This window comes from Staurois parvus, unplaced genomic scaffold (assembly GCF_062004578.1).
Source record: "Staurois parvus isolate SC_StPar_1 unplaced genomic scaffold, SC_StPar_1.0 ptg000140l, whole genome shotgun sequence".
Taxonomy (NCBI): Eukaryota; Metazoa; Chordata; class Amphibia; order Anura; family Ranidae; genus Staurois; species Staurois parvus.
The window spans coordinates 1415785-1434783 of NW_028317936.1; the positions used below are offsets into that span (position 1 = coordinate 1415785).

The 18999-nt window shown below is 44.4% G+C and overlaps 1 protein-coding gene across 2 annotated transcripts in view; it reads left to right on the plus strand.

The window, feature by feature from the left end:
* Positions 1-18999, plus strand: part of GTF3C3 (general transcription factor IIIC subunit 3) — a 96408-nt gene that overhangs the window by 43495 nt on the left and 33914 nt on the right. For both annotated transcript variants that reach the window (XM_089673545.1, XM_089673546.1), the window contains exons 9-12: positions 4080-4146; positions 6310-6407; positions 10327-10498; positions 13878-14080. In XM_089673545.1, coding sequence (XP_089529671.1) covers positions 4080-4146; positions 6310-6407; positions 10327-10498; positions 13878-14080 — 540 coding nt within the window. The remainder of the gene's footprint in view (positions 1-4079; positions 4147-6309; positions 6408-10326; positions 10499-13877; positions 14081-18999) is intronic.

The following is an 18999-nucleotide window of genomic DNA, read 5'->3' on the forward strand; positions in this document are numbered from 1 at the left end:
GGTGGGCATTCTGAAACGGGGGGGGGGGGTGGACTGACTAAATGCCACTGACATCCCCAGTGACACCAATACACAGTGATCAGTGCTAATAAAAAGCACTGACACTGTACTAATGACACTGGGCAGGAAGGGGTTAACATCTGGGGCGATCAAAGGGTTAACTGTGTGCTGTGTGTGCCTTACTATGTAAGCATGCTGCTTTGTATTGCTCTGCTAAGCAGCATGCTGGTGCTGACAGGGGAGAGATCTGTATTGCTTGCATACAGACTTCTCCCCTGTCAGTGTTCCTCGGCGATCGCCGGGTGGCAGCAGGGAATCTACAGCCGGGACCCAGTGATTGCCAGCTGTAGCTGCCAATGGTGGTTACGCACGCCCCCTACCTGGAAATACTAAATCTTGTGTGTATATGTATGTATGTATATATATATATATATATATATACAGTCAGATCCATAAATATTGGGACATCGACACAATTCTAACATTTTTGGCTCTATACACCACCACAATGGAGTTGAAATGAAGCGAACAAGATGTGCTTTAACTGCAGACTGTCAACTTTATTTGAGGGTATTTACATCCAAATCAGGTGAACGGTGTAGGAATAACAGTTTGCATATGTGCCTCCCACTTGTTAAGGGACCAAAAGTAATGGGACAGAATAATAATCATAAATCAAACTTTCACTTTTTAATACTTGGTTGCAAATCCTTTGCAGTCAATTACAGCCTGAAGTCTGGAATGCATAGACATCACCAGACGCTGGGTTTCATCCCTGGTGATGCTCTGCCAGGCCTCTACTGCAACTGTCTTCAGTTCCTGCTTGTTCTTGGGGCATTTTCCCTTCAGTTTTGTCTTCAGCAAGTGAAATGCATGCTCAATGGGATTCAGGTCAGGTGATTGACTTGGCCATTGCAGAACATTCCACTTCTTTCCCTTAAAAAACTCTTTGGTTGCTTTTGCAGTATGCTTTGGGTCATTGTCCATCTGCACTGTGAAGCGTCCAATGAGTTCTGAAGCATTTGGCTGAATATGAGCAGATAATATTCCCGAAACACTTCAGAATTCATCCGGCTGCTTTTGTCAGCAGTCACATCATCAATAAATACAAGAGAACCAGTTCCATTGGCAGCCATACATGCCCACGCCATGACACTACCACCACCATGCTTCACTGATGAGGTGGTATGCTTAGGATCATGAGCAGTTCCTTTCCTTCTCCATACTCTTCTCCTCCCATCACTCTGGTACAAGTTGATCTCGGTCTCCTCTGTCCATAGGATGTTGTTCCAGAACTGTGAAGGCTTTTTTAGATGTCGTTTGGCAAACTCTAATCTGGCCTTCCTGTTTTTGAGGCTCACCAATGGTTTCCATCTTGTGGTGAACCCTCTGTATTCACTCTGGTGAAGTCTTCTCTTGATTGTTGACTTTGACACACATACACCTACCTCCTGGAGAGTGTTCTTGATCTGGCCAACTGTTGTGAAGGGTGTTTTCTTCACCAGGGAAAGAATTCTTTGGTCATCCACCACAGTTGTTTTCCGTGGTCTTCCGGGTCTTTTGGTGTTGCTGAGCTCACTGGTGCATTCCTTCTTTTTAAGAATGTTCCAAACAGTTGTTCTGGCCATGCCTAATGTTTTTGCTATCTCTCTGATGGGTTTGTTTTGTTTTTTCAGCCTAATGATGGCTTCACTGATAGTGACAGCTCTTTGGATCTCATCTTGAGAGTTGCCAGCAACAGATTCCAAATGCAAATATCACACTTGAAATGAACTCTGGACCTTTTATCTGCTCATTGTAATTGGGATAATGAGGGAATAACACACACCTGGCCATGGAACAGCTGAGAAGCCAATTGTCCCATTACTTTTGGTCCCTTAACAAGTGGGAGGCACATATGCAAACTGTTGTAATTCCTACACTGTTCACCTGATTTGGATGTAAATACCCTCAAATTAAAGCTGACAGTCTGCAGTTAAAGCACATCTTGTTCGTTTCATTTCAAATCCATTGTGGTGGTGTATAGAGCCAAAAATGTTAGAATTGTGTCCATGTCCCAATATTTATGGACCTGACTGTGTGTGTGTGTGTGTGTGTGTGTGTGTGTGTGTGTGTATATATATAACACACACAGTATCTCCCAGAAGTGAATCCACCCCTCACATTTTTGTAAATATTTTATTCTATCTTTTCATGTGACAACACTGAAGAAATGACACTTTTGCTACAATGTGATGTAGTCAGTGTACACCTTGTATAACATGTAAATTTGTTGTCCCCTCAAAATAACTCAACACACCGCCATTAATGTCTAAACCGCTGGCAACAAAAGTGAGTCCACCCCTAAGTGACAAGGTCCAAATTGGGCCCAAAGTGTCAATATTTTGTGTGGCCAGCATTATTTTCCAGCACTGCCTTAACCCTCTTGGGTATGGAGGTCACCAGAGCTTCACAGGATGCCACTGGTGTCTTCTTCCACTCCTCCATGACGACATTACGGAGCTGGTGGATGTTAGACACCTTGCGCTCCTCCACCTTCCGTTTGAGGATGCCCCACAGATGCTCAATAGGGTTTAGGCCTGGAGACATGCTTGGCCAGTCCATCACCTTTACCCTCAGCTTCTTTAGCAAGGCAGTGGTGGTCTTGGAGGTGTGTTTGGGGTCTGTATATAGCACATAGTGCCATATACAGAGTGCAGAGTTCAGGAGTGCGCTATGTGCAGAGTTCAGGGGTGCGCCTCGTACAGAGTGCAGAGTTCAGGAGTGCGCCTCGTACAGAGTGCAGAGTTCAGGAGTGCGCCTCGTACAGAGTGCAGAGTTCAGGAGTGCGCCTCGTACAGAGTGCAGAGTTCAGGGGTGCGCCTCGTACAGAGTGCAGAGTTCAGGGGTGCGCTGTGTACAGAGTGCAGAGTTCAAGGGTACGCCTCCTACATAGTTCAGGGGTGCGCTATGTACAGAGTGCCGAGTTCAGGGGTGTGCCTCGTACATAGTGCAGAGTTCAGGGGTGCGCTATGAACAGAGTGCCGAGTTCAGGGGTGCGCTATGTACAGAGTGCAGAGTTCAGGGGTGTGCTATGTACAGAGTGCCGAATTCAGGGGTGTGCTGTGTACAGAGTTCAGCGTTCAGAGGTGTGCCTCGTACATAGTGCAGAGTTCAGGGGTGCGCTGTGTACAGAGTGCCGAGTTCAGGGGTGCGCTGTGTACAGAGTGCCGAGTTCAGGGGATGCGCTGTGTACAGAGTGCCGAGTTCAGGGGATGCGCTGTGTAAAGAGTGCCGAGTTCAGGGGTGCGCTGTGTACAGAGTGCAGGGTTCAGGGGTGTGCCTCGTACATAGTGCCGAGTTCAGGGGTGCCCTGTGTACAGAGTGCCGAGTTCAGGGGTGCCCTGTGTACAGAGTGCCGAGTTCAGGGGTGCCCTGTGTACAGACTGCAGTGTTGAGGAGTGAGCTACATACAGAATGCAAGATTAAGTGGTGTACTATGCACAGTGTGGAGGGTTCAGCTCTCTTTCACAGGCTGTCCACATATCAGCTCCACCCCTCCCCCCGGGGGTGAGGGCCACATGAAATGGCCCGGCGGGCCCGATTCGGCCTGCGTGCCTTGTGTTTGACACATGTGACATAGAGGACCAAAAATCCCCTGTGATACTATTTTGTAGTGACAGGTTCTCCTTAACGAGGCTTCATTAGCTTCCAGGTTCTTATTAGGTAGGGGAGATCAGCAAATGGATGTTCACTGATCTCCCTTCCCTCTACCTGGCAATGCCCACCATGCTGGTCCTGGGTCCACGGATGGGAACTCAGAGCCCAGTAAACACAGTGGGGGGAGGGGTGAAAAAGTTTTTTTTTTTTTTTTGGATTATGAGGTTTTTTTTGTACCATAGCCTTATGTTTAAATGCTATTAACCCCGAATGTGTTGAGGCGTTCCAGGATCACACTTCAGAAGCCCAGTCATTAAATTGTGCTGGAAAAGCCGTGGCCCGTCTGTGTATTTATAGTGTGATGTTTCCGTAGCCATTGTGCTCAGTTCGTCCTTCGCCAGGCGCTGTGGTTTTATATCATGCATTAATTTCTCCCAAAGGTCATAACGCAGTTTTCCGGAATCACTCTGAACAAGAAAGAGTCCGCGAGCCCCGAGGAGAGTTCAGGTAATTTTTTGATGCGCTGCTCTTAGGGAACTATATCAATTTTTTCTTTTCATTAACCCCTTGCCCTCCAGAGGATTCCCCCCCCCACCCCTTCCTTCCTGACCAGGCCATTCTTTTTGCGTTACGGTGTTGCGTCACTTTTAAGTGACAATTACGGTTTTTATTTTTTGCGATATAAACAATAAAAGAACAATAGGCTAAAATGTATTCTGCTGCATGTCTTAGGTTACAAATAAAAAAAACCCCCACTGAGTGTATATTAACCACTTTGCGCCGCCTGGCCCTTTAAGGGTTTCAGAAGCTGGGAGGTGGGCGTGGTTTCACGGCGGTCACATGATCAAAAAAGGTCCCGATCGCGAGGGGATCGGGACCTTTCTGTGAGTCACAGACATATGTGCTGGGAGCACTCTCAGCTCATATGTATTTTCTAATGGCACGCAAATATGTGTCCGCTCGGCGTCAAGGGGTTACCACTTGCCCTCCAGAGGGTTACTACCCCCCCCCAGGCCATTTTTTTTGCGTTACGGCGCTGCGTTACTGTCAAGGTCCTACCTTTTCCCAGAGGTTTTGTTACTCCATGTGCTAGCATCCATCTTGGATTTCTGCTGAGCATGATGGGAATCTTTTATGCCTTCAGGTCTCTGAGGTCCATCCCTCAGAGGGGCGTGGCTGAGTACATATAAGCCTGGGAGCTGCACATGCTCTTTGCACTTGTGTCTTGTGTCTTTGTCTTGCTACAGCTCTGTGTATACGCTCGTGACTCTTCTGGTATTCTGACTCGGCTTGTGACTAAGACCATTCTCTGTGTTTCCCTTTGATCTGACCTTCCGTTGCTGAACCCGGCCCGTGACCTGTGATTCTCTGTCTACTGTTCTGTACTGTTTTGTCCCGTTGTTATTGACCCGGCTTGTCTGACTACGCTATTGTCATTCTCACCAGCTACACGCCATTGGCGGCGGCCATTACCGCAGCTGGGGTGTCTCGGGGGCCGCGACCTGGTCCCTGTTTGCGTCAAGTCCATCCCCACCATCAGGGGCCCTGGTGAAGGGCAGCCTGGGACTTAGACTCCGCGCCCTGAGGGACTTCAGTCTGTTGGTGGTGGTTGTCGTCAGCCAGTGCGTTACCCTGCCACTAGGCCTACCTGTCCGTTCCACAGCCCTGCCCTGACAGTTACCTTTAACTAACAATTGCCCGGTCATGCAGTGCTGCACCCAAATGAAATTTACATCCTTTTTTCCCCCCCCCCACAAATCGAGCTTTCTTTCGGTGGTATTTGATCGCCTGTGCGGTTTTTATTTTTTGCGCTATAAAAAAAAAAAAAATCGATAATTTTGAGAAAAAAAAACAATATTTTTGACTTTTTGCTATTAAACATGTCCAGTAAAAAAAAATTTTAAAAATCCAATTTCTGCATAAATTTAGGCCAAAATGTATTCCACTTCAGGTCTTTGCTAAAAAAAAAAAAAAAAATCCCAATACGTGTAAATTAATTGGTTTACGTGAAAGTTCTAGAATTTACAAATGGCGGTATATATACTGGGCTTTTTTAAAATTTTTAGTAATGGCGGCGATCAGCAACTTCAAACAGGACTGCGGCGGGCTTTCTGACCCTAAGGGGAGCTGACTTGGTGTCACTGACATCCCCAGCGACACCAATATAGTGATCAGTGCTAAAAAAAAAAAAAAAGCACTGACACTGTACTAATGGCATTGGGCAGGAAGGCGTTAACATCTGGGGCGATCAAAGGGTTAACTGTGTGCCGTTTTATTATGTGCTGTGTTTTTGCTTCACTGTAACCACACTGCTTTGGATGGCTGTGCTGTGCAGTGTGCACAAGCTGACAGGCAGGAGAACTGTTTTTTTTTAACAAACAGTTCTCCTCCCTGTCGCAGATTCTCGGCAATCATTGGGCACCGGTGAGTAATTGCCGGCCGGGACCTGGTGATTGACAGCCGCGGCCGCTAATGGCTGCACGGGTAGGGCACGCACGCCCCCTACCCGGAAATGCAAAATCACGTATATATACATGATTTTGCACACCCGTGCCGCCCTGTAGCAGTATTTCTACTATAGAGCAGACGGGAAACGGTTAAATAAATGTAATTTCTCACATGGTGTTTATCTTCCGCTTTTTGTATTTTTTAATTATTTTTTTTTTTAAGAAATTGTCATCTGTCGTGTTCCGGAAGGCGTCCCGATTGATATCACAGTGAAGATGATGCTGTGTTTGATTCACCTGAATATCCTAGAACCTGTTGGTGTGAGTCATTTTGACTATAAATCATTTATATTCCATTTTCTTTGTTTTTTTGGGGTTTTTTTTTCCCATCACAATACACACACAGTGCTATTATATTATAATCGATAAGAAGATTCGACCTCGCTTACTGCAGAATATAGCCTAATGCAGCCTCTCTCAGCCTTTGTACCCCAGAGGAACCCTTCAGATTTTTAGGTCTTGGGGAGCCCCTTCTAAAAGACAAGACAGCAACGCATGTACACAAATGCGAGTCGTTAAGGCCCACCCACGCTGCTGCATCGCTGTTGTAAAAAGTTAACAGTAATAATATTATTATTTTTTTATAAATATTTTATTAATTTTCAATATTTCAACTTAACATAAAAAAATTATATTATTCATATACCAAAAAAACCCCAAAAACTATTTCATTTAAACGATTCCCCTCCCAAACTCTACCCCGTCCCCTGCCCTAACCCTACCCCCCGCCCCACCCCCTGCCCTAACCCCACCCTGCCCACTGCCCTAACCCTACTCCAGCCCGCCCACTGCCCTACCCCACCCCGCCCACTGCCCTAACCCTACTCCAGCCCGCCCACTGCCCTACCCCACCCCGCCCACTGCCCTAACCCTACTCCAGCCCGCCCACTGCCCTAACCCTACCCCGCCCACTGCCCTAACCCTACTCCACTCCGCCATCTGCCCTAACCCCACCCCGCCCCCTGCCCTAACCCTACCCCGCCCCCTGCCCTAACCCTACTCCACTCCGCCATCTGCCCTAACCCCACCCCGCCCCCTGCCCTAACCCTACCCCGCCCACTGCCCTAACCCTACTCCACTCCGCCATCTGCCCTAACCCTACCCCGCCCCCTGCCCTAACCCTACTCCACTCCGCCATCTGCCCTAACCCCACCCCGCCCACTGCCCTAACCCTACTCCAGCCCGCCCACTGCCCTAACCCTACTCCAGCCCGCCCACTGCCCTAACCCTACTCCAGCCCGCCCACTGCCCTAACCTTACCCCACCCCGCCCACTGCCCTAACCCTACTCCAGCCCGCCCACTGCCCTAACCTTACCCCACCCCGCCCACTGCCCTAACCCTACTCCAGCCCGCCCCCTGCCCTAACCCTACCCCGCCCCCTGCCCTAACCCTACACCCCGCCCCCTGCCCTAACCCTACTCCACTCCGCCATCTGCCCTAACCCTACCCCGCCCCCTGCCCTAACCCTACCCCACTCTGCCATCTGCCCTAACCCTACCCTGCCCCCTGCCCTAACCCTACCCTGCCCCCTGCCCTAACTCTTACCCACCCACTCTGTTCCCTATCTCTCTCGATGTTCTCTCTTCCCTAGCTCGCTGTTCCTCTATTTCTAATTTGTTCACGAGACTCCCTTCTCCTTCCTCCTAATCCACCTATCTCTCTTTAATTTGTCAATTTCCTCCTCCTTCTCCATCTCTTTCATTCAACACAACAAACACTTTTCTCCTGCTCTAGGAAAGGAATCAGTAGACCCAATAGGAATGTTCTGGAATTTTCTGGAATATGCACTGCTTGCTGCCCTCAACAGACCGGGGTGGTCCAAATACACTGGATACAAATAGAGAAACAGAAAAAGGGCGCACTTTTTCTGTTTCTCCATCTTTCGTTATATGGTTTTCTATAGATATCCCATTTTTTTCCACTTTTCCAAAAATCTCTCCATTTTGTCCTCCTCCAAATGGCAGGGTTCCTCCATCAGTTTCAACAGTAATAATATATTTAGGAATCAAGCCTGCAACCCCTGTTTGCAGGCTTCATTTGTAAAGGAGGCCCATTGCACTCCTGAGACACCCAGCTGTGCTCAATTTCACCGAAAAGAGCTGGGCGTACCAGGTATGCCCTTAATATTTGGATAACATTATGCCACTACTGTACTTATTGCTGTTGTAGAGGGGTTAACATATTTGGGAATAAAGCCTGCAACTCCTGTTTGCAGGCTTAATTCATACAGGAGGCCCACTGAGCTCCTGAGACACAGATCAAGACCCAACTGTCGTCAATTTCACCGAAAAGAGCTTCACTAAAGCCCTGGGCGTACCAGGTATGCCCTTAATATTTGGATTACATTACACGGTAAGTGTGCATATTGCGGTCTTAAAGGGGTTAACATATTTAGGAATAAAACCTGCAACTCCTGTTTGCAGGCTTCATTCATACAGTAGGCCCACTGAGCTCCTGAGACATAGATCAAGACCCAACTGTCGTCAATTTCACCGAAAAGAGCTTCACTAAAGCCCTGGGTGTACCAAGTACGCCCGTATTATTTGGATTACATTATGCCGCAACTGTGCGCATTGCTGTCGTAAAGTTGCTAACAGTACTCCTTTTAACATTTTGTATGAATAAAGCCTGCAACCCCTGTTTGCAGGCTTCATTCATACAGGAGGCCCATTGCAGTCCTGAGACACAAATTAAAACCCAGCTGTACTCTGTTTTACCGAAAAAAGATACAGTAAAGCCCTGGGCGTACCAGGTATGCCAGTATTTGGAATATATTATGCCCCAACTGTGCGTACTGTGGTCATAAAGGGGTTAACAGGAATAATTTTGTTATATTTGGGAATCAAGCCTGCAAACACTGTTTTCAGTCACTGCAGGCTTCATTCATACAGGAGGCCCATTGAAATCCTGAGACACAGGTCAAGACTCAGCTGTTGTCAATTTCACCAAAAAGAGCCGTAGGAAAGCCCTGGGCGTACCAGGTATGCCCTTCTTATTTGGATTACTTTACACCTCAACTGTGCATACCCACATGAAGAAAAATATATTTGAAATATATTTTTAAAATTGTTTTCCCAAATATATTAAGATATATTTGAAATACTACAATTTTGGCCATATTCATTATATTTAAAAATTTATACATACTGTATGTTGAAATGCGTTTTTTATATATTACAAAATATTTGAAAAATAATTTTAAAAATATATATTTTTTAAATCTATTCTTCAGATTTTTTTTTTTAAACATAAAAAAAGTAATTTTTACATATAATTGTAAATGCATTCCAAAAATGTAGACGAAATGTATTTTTAAAGACATACAGTATATTTGAAAATTTTTCATATATTTTGTAATAAAAACTCATTTCAACATATAGTGTGTGTGTGTGTGTGTGTGTGTGTATATATATATATGTGTGTGTGTGTGTGTATGTGTGTGTATATATGTGTGTGTGTGTGTGTGTATATATAGATATATATATATATGTATGTATATATGTGTGTATGTATATATATATGTGTGTGTGTGTGTGTGTGTGTGTGTGTGTGTGTGTGTATGTATATATGTATGTATATGTATATATATATATATATATATATATATATATTGAATGAGGCCAAAATTTTAGTGTTTCTAATATATTTAGGAAGAATATTTTTAAAATATATTTAAAATATATTTTTGTTCCATGTGGGTACTGTGGTCTTAAAGGGGTTATCATATTTAGGAATCAAGCCTGCAACCACCGTTTGCAAGCTTCATTTATACAGAAGGCCCATTGCAAACCTGAGACACAGATCAAGACCCAGCTGTCAGTTTATTCGAATAGAGCCCTGGGTGTACAAGGTACACTCACAAGTTTTTCGATGACATTTTTTCAAGCCAAAGGTCTTGAAGTGGTTTAAATGGAAGAAATCACCAGGGTAGGAAAAGCTGGAAGCCTCATGTACAATTTGATGAAAGTGTTACTATATTGCATTGAATATAATGGCTGAAGCTTAAAATAGCCGGCATAAAAAGTATTCTCTCTGACTCTTCTTATTCATAAATATTCGGTCATCTTGTCTGTACCCATCATTATTTGATTATTGCATGATATAATTATAGGAAAACCTATGATTGTATATTATTCATTGTTATTTTTTTGTGATTTTTTTTTTTTTTTCTTTTCATAGCCGATGCTTACGTCGCTAATGGAGCAGAATCCGGAGGAAGTGGGGGATTTGTATCTAGACGTCGCTGAGGCGTATCTTGATGTTGGAGAATATAATTCTGCTTTGCCTCTCCTGAGCGCTTTGGTGTGTTCCGAAAAATATAATATGGCTGTGGTGTGGCTGCGCCACGCAGGTAAGTGGATGGAACTCAACTAACAGCAATGGAGCAGGACCTCCTTAACCCATGGAAGAAAAATATATTTGAAATATATTTTAAAAATATTCTTCCCAAATATATTGCCATATATTTGAAATGCTACAATTTTGGCCATATTCAATATATTTCAAAATACATTTCAATTAGAAAAAAAAAAAAATATATATATATATACTGCATGTTGAAATGCATTTTTATTACAAAATATATTAAAAGTATTTTTTAAAATACTTTTCAAATATACTGTATGTCTTTAAAAATACAAATCTACATTTTTGGAATGCATTTACAAATATATGTAAAAATATACGTTAAAACTACTTTTTTATATGTTAAAAAAATTCTAAAGAATATATTTAAAAAAATATATATTCTTCAGATTTCTTTAAATAAAATTCTTCCGATTTTTTTCAACATAAAAGTCATTTTAACATATATTGTTACATATATTTGTAAATGCATTCCAATGCATTTGTATTTTTAAAGACATACAGTATATTTGAAATGTATTTTTAAAAATAATTTTCATATATATATATATATATATATATATATATATATATATATATATATATATATATATATATATATATATATATATATATATATATTTGGGAAGAATATTTTAAAAATATATTTCAAATATATTTATCTTCCATATGGGTTTACTGCATATGGCGGTGGCTACAAGGAGGCCTGTTGGCTGTCCTATGGAAGTGACAGTTGCTAGATTTCTTCAACTCACCCCTTTGAGTTCTTGTTCCCCCCTCATGCATGCCTCGCAAGGTTTCATAGGCTCCGTACGCAGACTGGCAGAACCGGGACCGGCATGACGGGTACTACCGGGTACAGGGGAGGGAGATCAGCAGACCTGGGAACGGATTGGTAGGTGCTGCCAGGTACAGGGGAGTGAGATCAGCAAAACGTTACCATGAATGGGCTTGGCAGGTGCAGACCCGGAACTGGCATGATGGGTACTGCTGGGTACAGGGGAATCCGCAAACGTCAGCTGCCCCGGGAGCGGCATGGTGGGTGCTACCAGATACAGGGGAGGGAGGTCAGCAGACCTGGGACTGGCATGGTGTGTGCTACCAGGTACAGGGGAAGGGAGATCAGCAAATGTCACCAGGACCAGCATGGCAGGTGCCACTAGGTACGGGGAGGGAGATCAGCATGGTGAGTGCTGCCAGGTACAGGGGAGGGAGATCAGCCAACGTCACTGGACCCGGGACCAGCATGGTGAGTGCTGCCAGGTACAGGAGAGGGAGATCAGCCAACGTCACCGGATCTGGGACCGGCATGGTGAGTTCTGCCAGGTACAGGGGAGGGAGATCAGCCAACGTCACCGGATCTGGGACCAGCATGGTGAGTCCTGCCAGGTACAGGGGAGGGAGATCAGCCGTCACCGGATCTGGGACCGGCATGGTGAGTGCTGCCAGGCACAGGGGAAGGATTTCTCCTCTTCCTGCTAATGAGTCAAAAGCGAAGTGTAAACATGACATTTTTTCCAGTCAGTATGCTCAGGAAGGAAGCTAATGAAGCTCAATCTGTACTCCATTAGCTTTATTGGAAGGCAAGTGAGACATCTTTTAGACCCCTGATGTCTCACTAAAGAGAACCTGTCGCCAAAAAAAAATCACATAGTGGATTTTTTTCAACGTGGAATCATCTCTTACAATCTCTGTACAGCAGAGCTCAGACTGGAGGAGGGGAAAGCAGCACATGGAGCCAATCAGTTGTGCTGCAGTACTAGTGTGGTTCAGGCTGAGGGTAAGACCTGTCACATGATCACTGATCCATCCCACACCCCCTTGCCCCCTCCCCCCCCGGCATGGGATGTCAGGGCAGACGGGAAGGGGTTCACTGCAGCAGAGGACTAAAACAGGCCTTCTGCATTGTCAGACCTGTGCTGTGTGGCAGAGCTGTGTAATTCTCAGGGTTGGATGGACAGAAATCCACATCCTTTGGCGGATTGCCTGAAGTTCTCCCTTCAGTCGAGTATTTGTCCTAACCAGCTCAGGTTTGTTTGCTTTAGCAAGAAAAATCTGGTTTGACTTGTAGACGTGAAGAATCCCTTTTTCCATCTGTAGTTATACACTTGCAGACATATGCGGTACCAGGTACAGTCAGATTACAGCATTCCATGAGCCCATCTCTACCTGAAGTGGAAAAAATATAATATAGAGAGGAAAAATGAATGACATTTGGGTTAAATCAACAAGGAGGTGAGAAAGTTACAGGAAGGAGAGAGAGGCATGTATGAACAAATCCAAGAAAGTTCCAGAGGCCAAAAATCTGTCTGAGATCTATTTAAAGTGGGTTTAAACCTATGAAATGAAAAATGAACAAAGCACGTCCTTCTACCATGTTTACTTGCCTCAATCCAAAGCACTCAGTGTGATCTCTTCTCCTATCTCATTCCTTTGATATTTGCAGAGCCACTTCTGAGAGGTGATATCGACTCCAAAGGATCCAGGGGGGCAGGGAGTTGCAGCACACAGACTGTGATTGACAGCCACAGCTGTGCATGTTTCCCTATGAGACTGTGTAGATGGGATGTGTCCTTTTTCTCCACTCAGGTCTCAGATTATATTCAGCTGCCTAGGTCAGATCCCCGCCCCCTGCCTTCTGGAGCTCAGAAATGCTGTGTAAATTCTGGACAGATATAGAGGAGAGAGAGCTACAGATAAACATGTGCAACTTATGTAAGAGGATTTCTTTCATCTGTGTATCACCTGAGGCCATTCACTTCAATGGTAAATCAATATGTAAGGGTTTACCATCACTTCAACCCTTTTATCTCCATGTGTTGGTGATGGTGTTGGAGTTTAGACACTCAAGACTCAACGCGTTTTGCTGAAAAGCTTCATCAGGAAGGACACTACTACAGGGCACACCAGTAAAATACGAGGCTGTACTGGCATGTTCTCCCTTTTGACTTGATGTATATACCAAGATGAATAAGTAGTTTGACCCTTGTGGCACATATATATATAGGTTTTTTTTTTACATCTGTTCCTCCATACTCCTGATGAAGCTTTTCAGCGAAACGCGTTGAGCCTTGACTTGGTCTGTATTCAGCTTGCAGGAATAATTCAGACCAAGAACTCAATTATTGTATGCCATAGGATAAACTTAAAAATGTAGCAGATCAAGTCATCAAAGGCTTTTATTACATCCAGTTGGTTCCTTTTGAACGATGTAACTATGTTGGTGTATGCTATTTTACTATGACATTTTTTTAACAGACTTGTAATATCAATTTTATTGAATATTCGGTGTTGCTGGTTTTGGACGCCACCAGGAAAGTCCCATATATTTCCTTTATTTTGTTCTGATTCGTCTTTTGTCTCAGACTGTCTGAAGGCTCTGGGTCATATGGAAAAAGCTGCGGAGAGTTACACCAAGGTGGTGGAAATGGCGCCATTACACTTGGATGCCAGGATCTCCCTTTCTACTCTTGAACAACAGTTGGGACATCCGGAGAAAGCTTTGGAGGCTTTGGAACCAATGTATGACCCAGATACATTAGCACAAGATGCCAATGCTGCCCAGCAGGTAGGAGGAACTTAGTGGCTTCACCCAATGTTTTCTTCTCCAGGCATGTTGCCATTGGAATGTGATACCAAGGTTGCCCATAAAATGGTACATTGACATTAATAGGGTTGTAGAGTGTATGTCTTCATCGTACAGTATAGGCCACAGGCTTGGTATTCATAGACCCTGTGTTATATGCTCATACCTTCAGGTGATCGGACTCTGGTGAAGCTTTGAAGGACACGTCCCCTGGGCATCCTTCTATATAACCCTACCCCTCTCTGTCAGTCCTCAGTTCTTTGGACTTCTTTTCCTTCATGGAGAAATAACTCTTAGCCAACTAGTTTATTATTTTACTTTAGATCCTTCAATCAACTCCACACTGTCTTCTAGAACCACCATTGAAACCGCGCATCTGGATCAGTGCAGCCTCGGTCTAACCTTGGTCACCGTACCCAGACACACACTGTTTGGTCAGCCTGTAATGTTGCTTCGGACACTGGATACTGCATGGGCACTCACCTTGTGCAACGCGTTAAGTCATCCGCAGGGCCGTGGTCCATCCCTATGGAACCCAGACCCTGAAGAGCCATTTGGGGATATGCCCACCATGATGAGCAAAGCCCTGGACTTTTTTTCAGGGATCAGCATCATGGACAGGTAAATTATGGTCCCCCTGTATACAGCACCATTATTGTAGCCCTAAACACCAAGGACTGTTTCTTTTGTAGCGTAAACGTTTTCAAAACTGGTGCTAAAATCCAACCGCTCAGAGCTTGGTCTCAAAACTGGTGCTAAAATCCAACCACTCAGAGCTTGGTCTCAAAACTGGTGCTAAAATCCAACCGCTCAGAGCTTGATCTCAAAACTGGTGCTAAAATCCAACCACTCAGAGCTTGGTCTCAGGTGGATGACCAGGCGTAACATCCAAACAAAAATCAGTTTTCCATCCTAGTTTGGGCATCGCAGTGTGTTGTATATGGGGTTGTGTAGCTGCAGACTGTTCCGGGTGCGCATGCTGTCCAGTGTACACGGCCAAAAGTGCCTACAATGGGCACATGAGCATCAGAACTGGACCACAGAACAATAGAAGAAGGTGGCCTGGTCTGATGAGCTGCGTTTCCTTTTACATCATGTGGATGGCCGGGTGCGTGTGAGTCGCTTACCTGGGGAAGAGATGGTACCAGGATGCAGTATGGGAAGAAGACAAACCGGCGGAGGCAGTGTGATGTTTTGGGCAATGTTCTGCTGCGAAACCTTGGGTGCCAACATTCATGTGAATGTTCTTTGATACATTCCATCTACCTAAACATTGTGGGTGACCAAGTACATCCCTTCATGGAATTGGTATTCCCTGATGGCAGGGGCCTCTTTCAGCAGGATAATGTGCCCTGCCACACTTCAAAAATGGTTTATGAATGGTTTGAGGAACACAGCAGTGGGTTTGTTGGGGTCAAGCATTGACTTGACCTTCAAATTCTTCAGATCTCAATCCAATTGAGCAACTGCGGGATAAAAAACAAGTCCAATCCATGGAGGCCCCACCACGCAACTTAAAGGATCTGCTATTGACAGTTTGGTGTCACATACCCCAGAGGTCTAGTGGAGTCCATGCCTTGATGGGTCAGGTGCTGATTTGGCGGCAAAAGGTGGACCTTCTTAATAATAGGTGGATGGTCATAAAGTTATGACTGATCGGTGTGGATACAGTATATATATAATTTTTTTTTTTTTATGCAGTACATTTATTTTTGGATGGCCGCTGTATATATTTGTACATAGTAATTATATCACCTCCTGAGGTTCATTTTTTCTACAATGAATTTCCCGGACGGTCTGTCATCATCTCTTTCATAACACTTGTGTGTTTTCCATTTTTTCCTATTTTCAGAACTTTTTACAATGTCCTTGTGCTGGCACCCTCATTACATCACCAGGACATCTGTAATAATTCTTATCTGAAAACATTTGCTCTACGTTTGTGAGTTTGAACCACGCTTATTGGCTTCAAAGGATGGATGAAAGAATTCTGGAAAAAGCTTGTTTTGTTGTGTGACTCATTCTCCAGAAGTAATGGGATTGTCTGCATGAGGATTTGCCGGTATCCAAAACGCAAACTTCAAAATTACACTGAACCTCGTGGGAGAAAAAAATACTAGATACCAGGTGTTCTTTAAAAGTTCAAGGCTAGGGTAACATTTGTGCCATGCAAGGATGCAGGCAAAAATTGCGTGCATCTCTTTTGCAGGTGCACATTGGTGCCATTAATTCTTAATGGAACCCTAACTAACATGTGTGTGAAAGTGCACGCCATGACATATGGATAGCGATCTAGTGACTCTGGGGTAAGGACATCTCTACAATCAAGCCGGCATTTGGGCGAAACGCTTTAGGGTTGGACGGTCTGCAGGTGGGGTCTCCTTTCGTTTTCTGTGGTGGCATATAAAGTCGAGTGATGGCATCAGAGTGCGACCTTGTGTTCGGCTTGGTAAACCTGCAGGAAGGGCTGTTTTCTTTTGCCTATGCTAATACTACTCTTGAAGTGGACCTGAACTCTAACATTGAAGATTTTCTGTTATAGGGACTATCTGGAAATGTTAATTGTGCCTAAGCAGTACCCTATAAAATCTACCTCTGGAATTGCTCCTGAAAAATGGTAATACACTTCCTGTGCCTAGACACACTGTGCCTTGGGCCTCATAGCTGTATATCTGCACTGTGAGATCTAAGGCACTCCTGCCTCTAGCTGCTAGTCCCACGGTTTTCCTTGCTGGAAGCTTTTGACAGGAGGAAACAAAGCCCTGCCTCTGCCAAGATGGCCACCTCCATACAAAGACACATTACAGAGACAAGAGTCCAAGATCCTTTATATTTAGGAACTTTTGCATTAAGCCAAAGAGATGCCTTTGTCCCCCCTAAAACGCATTGGCTGTCTTTTGCCTTACCCTTGTTACGTGTGGGAAGATCTTGGACTTTTGAGACGATTGTTTGGCGCTCTCTCTTTTCGTTTCGTGGACATCTCAATTTTGGTGACTCCCATCTTTCAAGGGGAGGCCCACCTTGTGGGGAGCTGACAAAGCCAAGCCGTTAGGCATTAGCTGGTGATTTCATGTTAAGGGTTAAGTATCCGTGTCCAGCACCACACCCCATCTCTTTTTGTGGTACAGTGCAGAACAAGGCCTAGTAAGTCAGTAATGGGGGAAAAAGATCAGCTGCAAGTGCACCCTAGGCAAAACTAGTGACCAGTTCTAGTCTTATGACCTCTGCCTGCCTTTTTTGGTGGGGCACAGCTTTCCGGGTTCATTTCTTTTAGGAATGAACTGAAGGTGTGTGCTGTCCAATTGTGGGGGGAAGATATACACCATTGGTTTACTTTGAACATAACTAAGAGTTGTAGAACAAAACCCAAGCTCCTTCAGCTCCATTTTCCAAGGTCCCTTTGTGCATACAGGGTAATTGTGCTTGAGTAGCTTTCTGGCTTTCAAAAGACCTTTACATTAGAAGTCCCACCCAAGGTCCCTTGGTGCGTAGATGGTAACTATGGTTGAGTAGTCTTCTGGCTTTCAAATCACATTTACACTAGAAGTCTCACCCAAAGTCCATTAAAGCATAGTTGGGAATTGTGTTTGAGTAGCCTTCTGGCTTTCAAATGACCTTTACATTATAAGCCTCACCTAAGGTCTTTTGGTGTGTGGAGGGTAACAATGGTTGAGTAGCCTTCTGGCTTTCAAATGACCTTTACATTGGAAATCTGGCCCAAGGTTATTTAGTTTGTAGACAGGAACTGTGGTTGAGTAGCCTTCTGCTTTTTAGGCGACCTTTACATTATAAATCTCACCCAAGGTCCCTTGGTGCGCAGAGGGTAACTATGGTTGAGTAGCTCTTTGACTTTTAAACCTTTACATCAGAAATCTCAAACAAGGTCTCTTATGTATATGGGAACTGTGGTGGAGTAGACATCTGGCTTTCAAACGACCTTTACATTATAGGGCTCATCCAAGATCCCTTGGTGTGTGGAGATAACTATGGTTGAGTAGCCTTCTGGCTTTCAAATTACTTTACATTTTAAGTCTCAACCATGGTCCCTTGGTGTTTAGAGGGTAGCTATGGTTGAGAAGCCTTTGGGGTTTCAAATGACCTTTGCATTAGATGTCTTGCCCAAGGTCCCTTGGTACATTGAAAGTAACCGTGGTTGAATAGCCTTCTGGTTTTCAAAATATCTTTGGATTGAATGCCACTTCCTTCTAGACCATTCTACATGCGTAGTTAGGAACTGTGGATGAGTAGCCTTCTGGGTTTCAAACAACCTTTACATTATAATTCTCACTCAAGGTCCCTTGGTACATCAAAGGTAACTATGGTTGAGTAGCCTTCTGGCTTTCAAATGACCTTTACATTGGAAATTTTGCCCAAGGTCCTTTAGTGCATAGATGACAACTGTGGTTGAGTAGCCTTCTTCATTCAAACAACCTTTACATTAGAAGTCTCACCCAGGTCCCTGGATGCACAGAAGGTAACTGTGGTTAAGTAGCCTTCAGGCTTTCAAACAACCTTAACATTGTAAGTCTCAAACAAGGTCTCTTAGTGTGTATATGGGAACTGTGTTTGAGTAGTCTTCCAGCTTTCAAACAACGTTTATATTATAGGGCCCATCCAAGGTCCCTTTGTGTGCAGAGATCACTATGGTTGAGTAGCCTTCAGGGTTTCAAATGACCTTTACATTAGAAGTCTCACCCAAGGTCTTTTAGTGCGTAGATGTGAGTAGCCTTCAGGGTTTCAAATGACCTTTACACTTTAAGTCTCAGCCATGATCCCTTGTTGTTTAGAGGGTAACTATGGTTGAGTAGCCTTTTGGCTTTCAAATTACCTTTACATTTGAAGCTTTTCCCAAGGTTCCTTGGTACATTGATAGCAACTGTGGCTGAGTAGCCTTTTGGCTT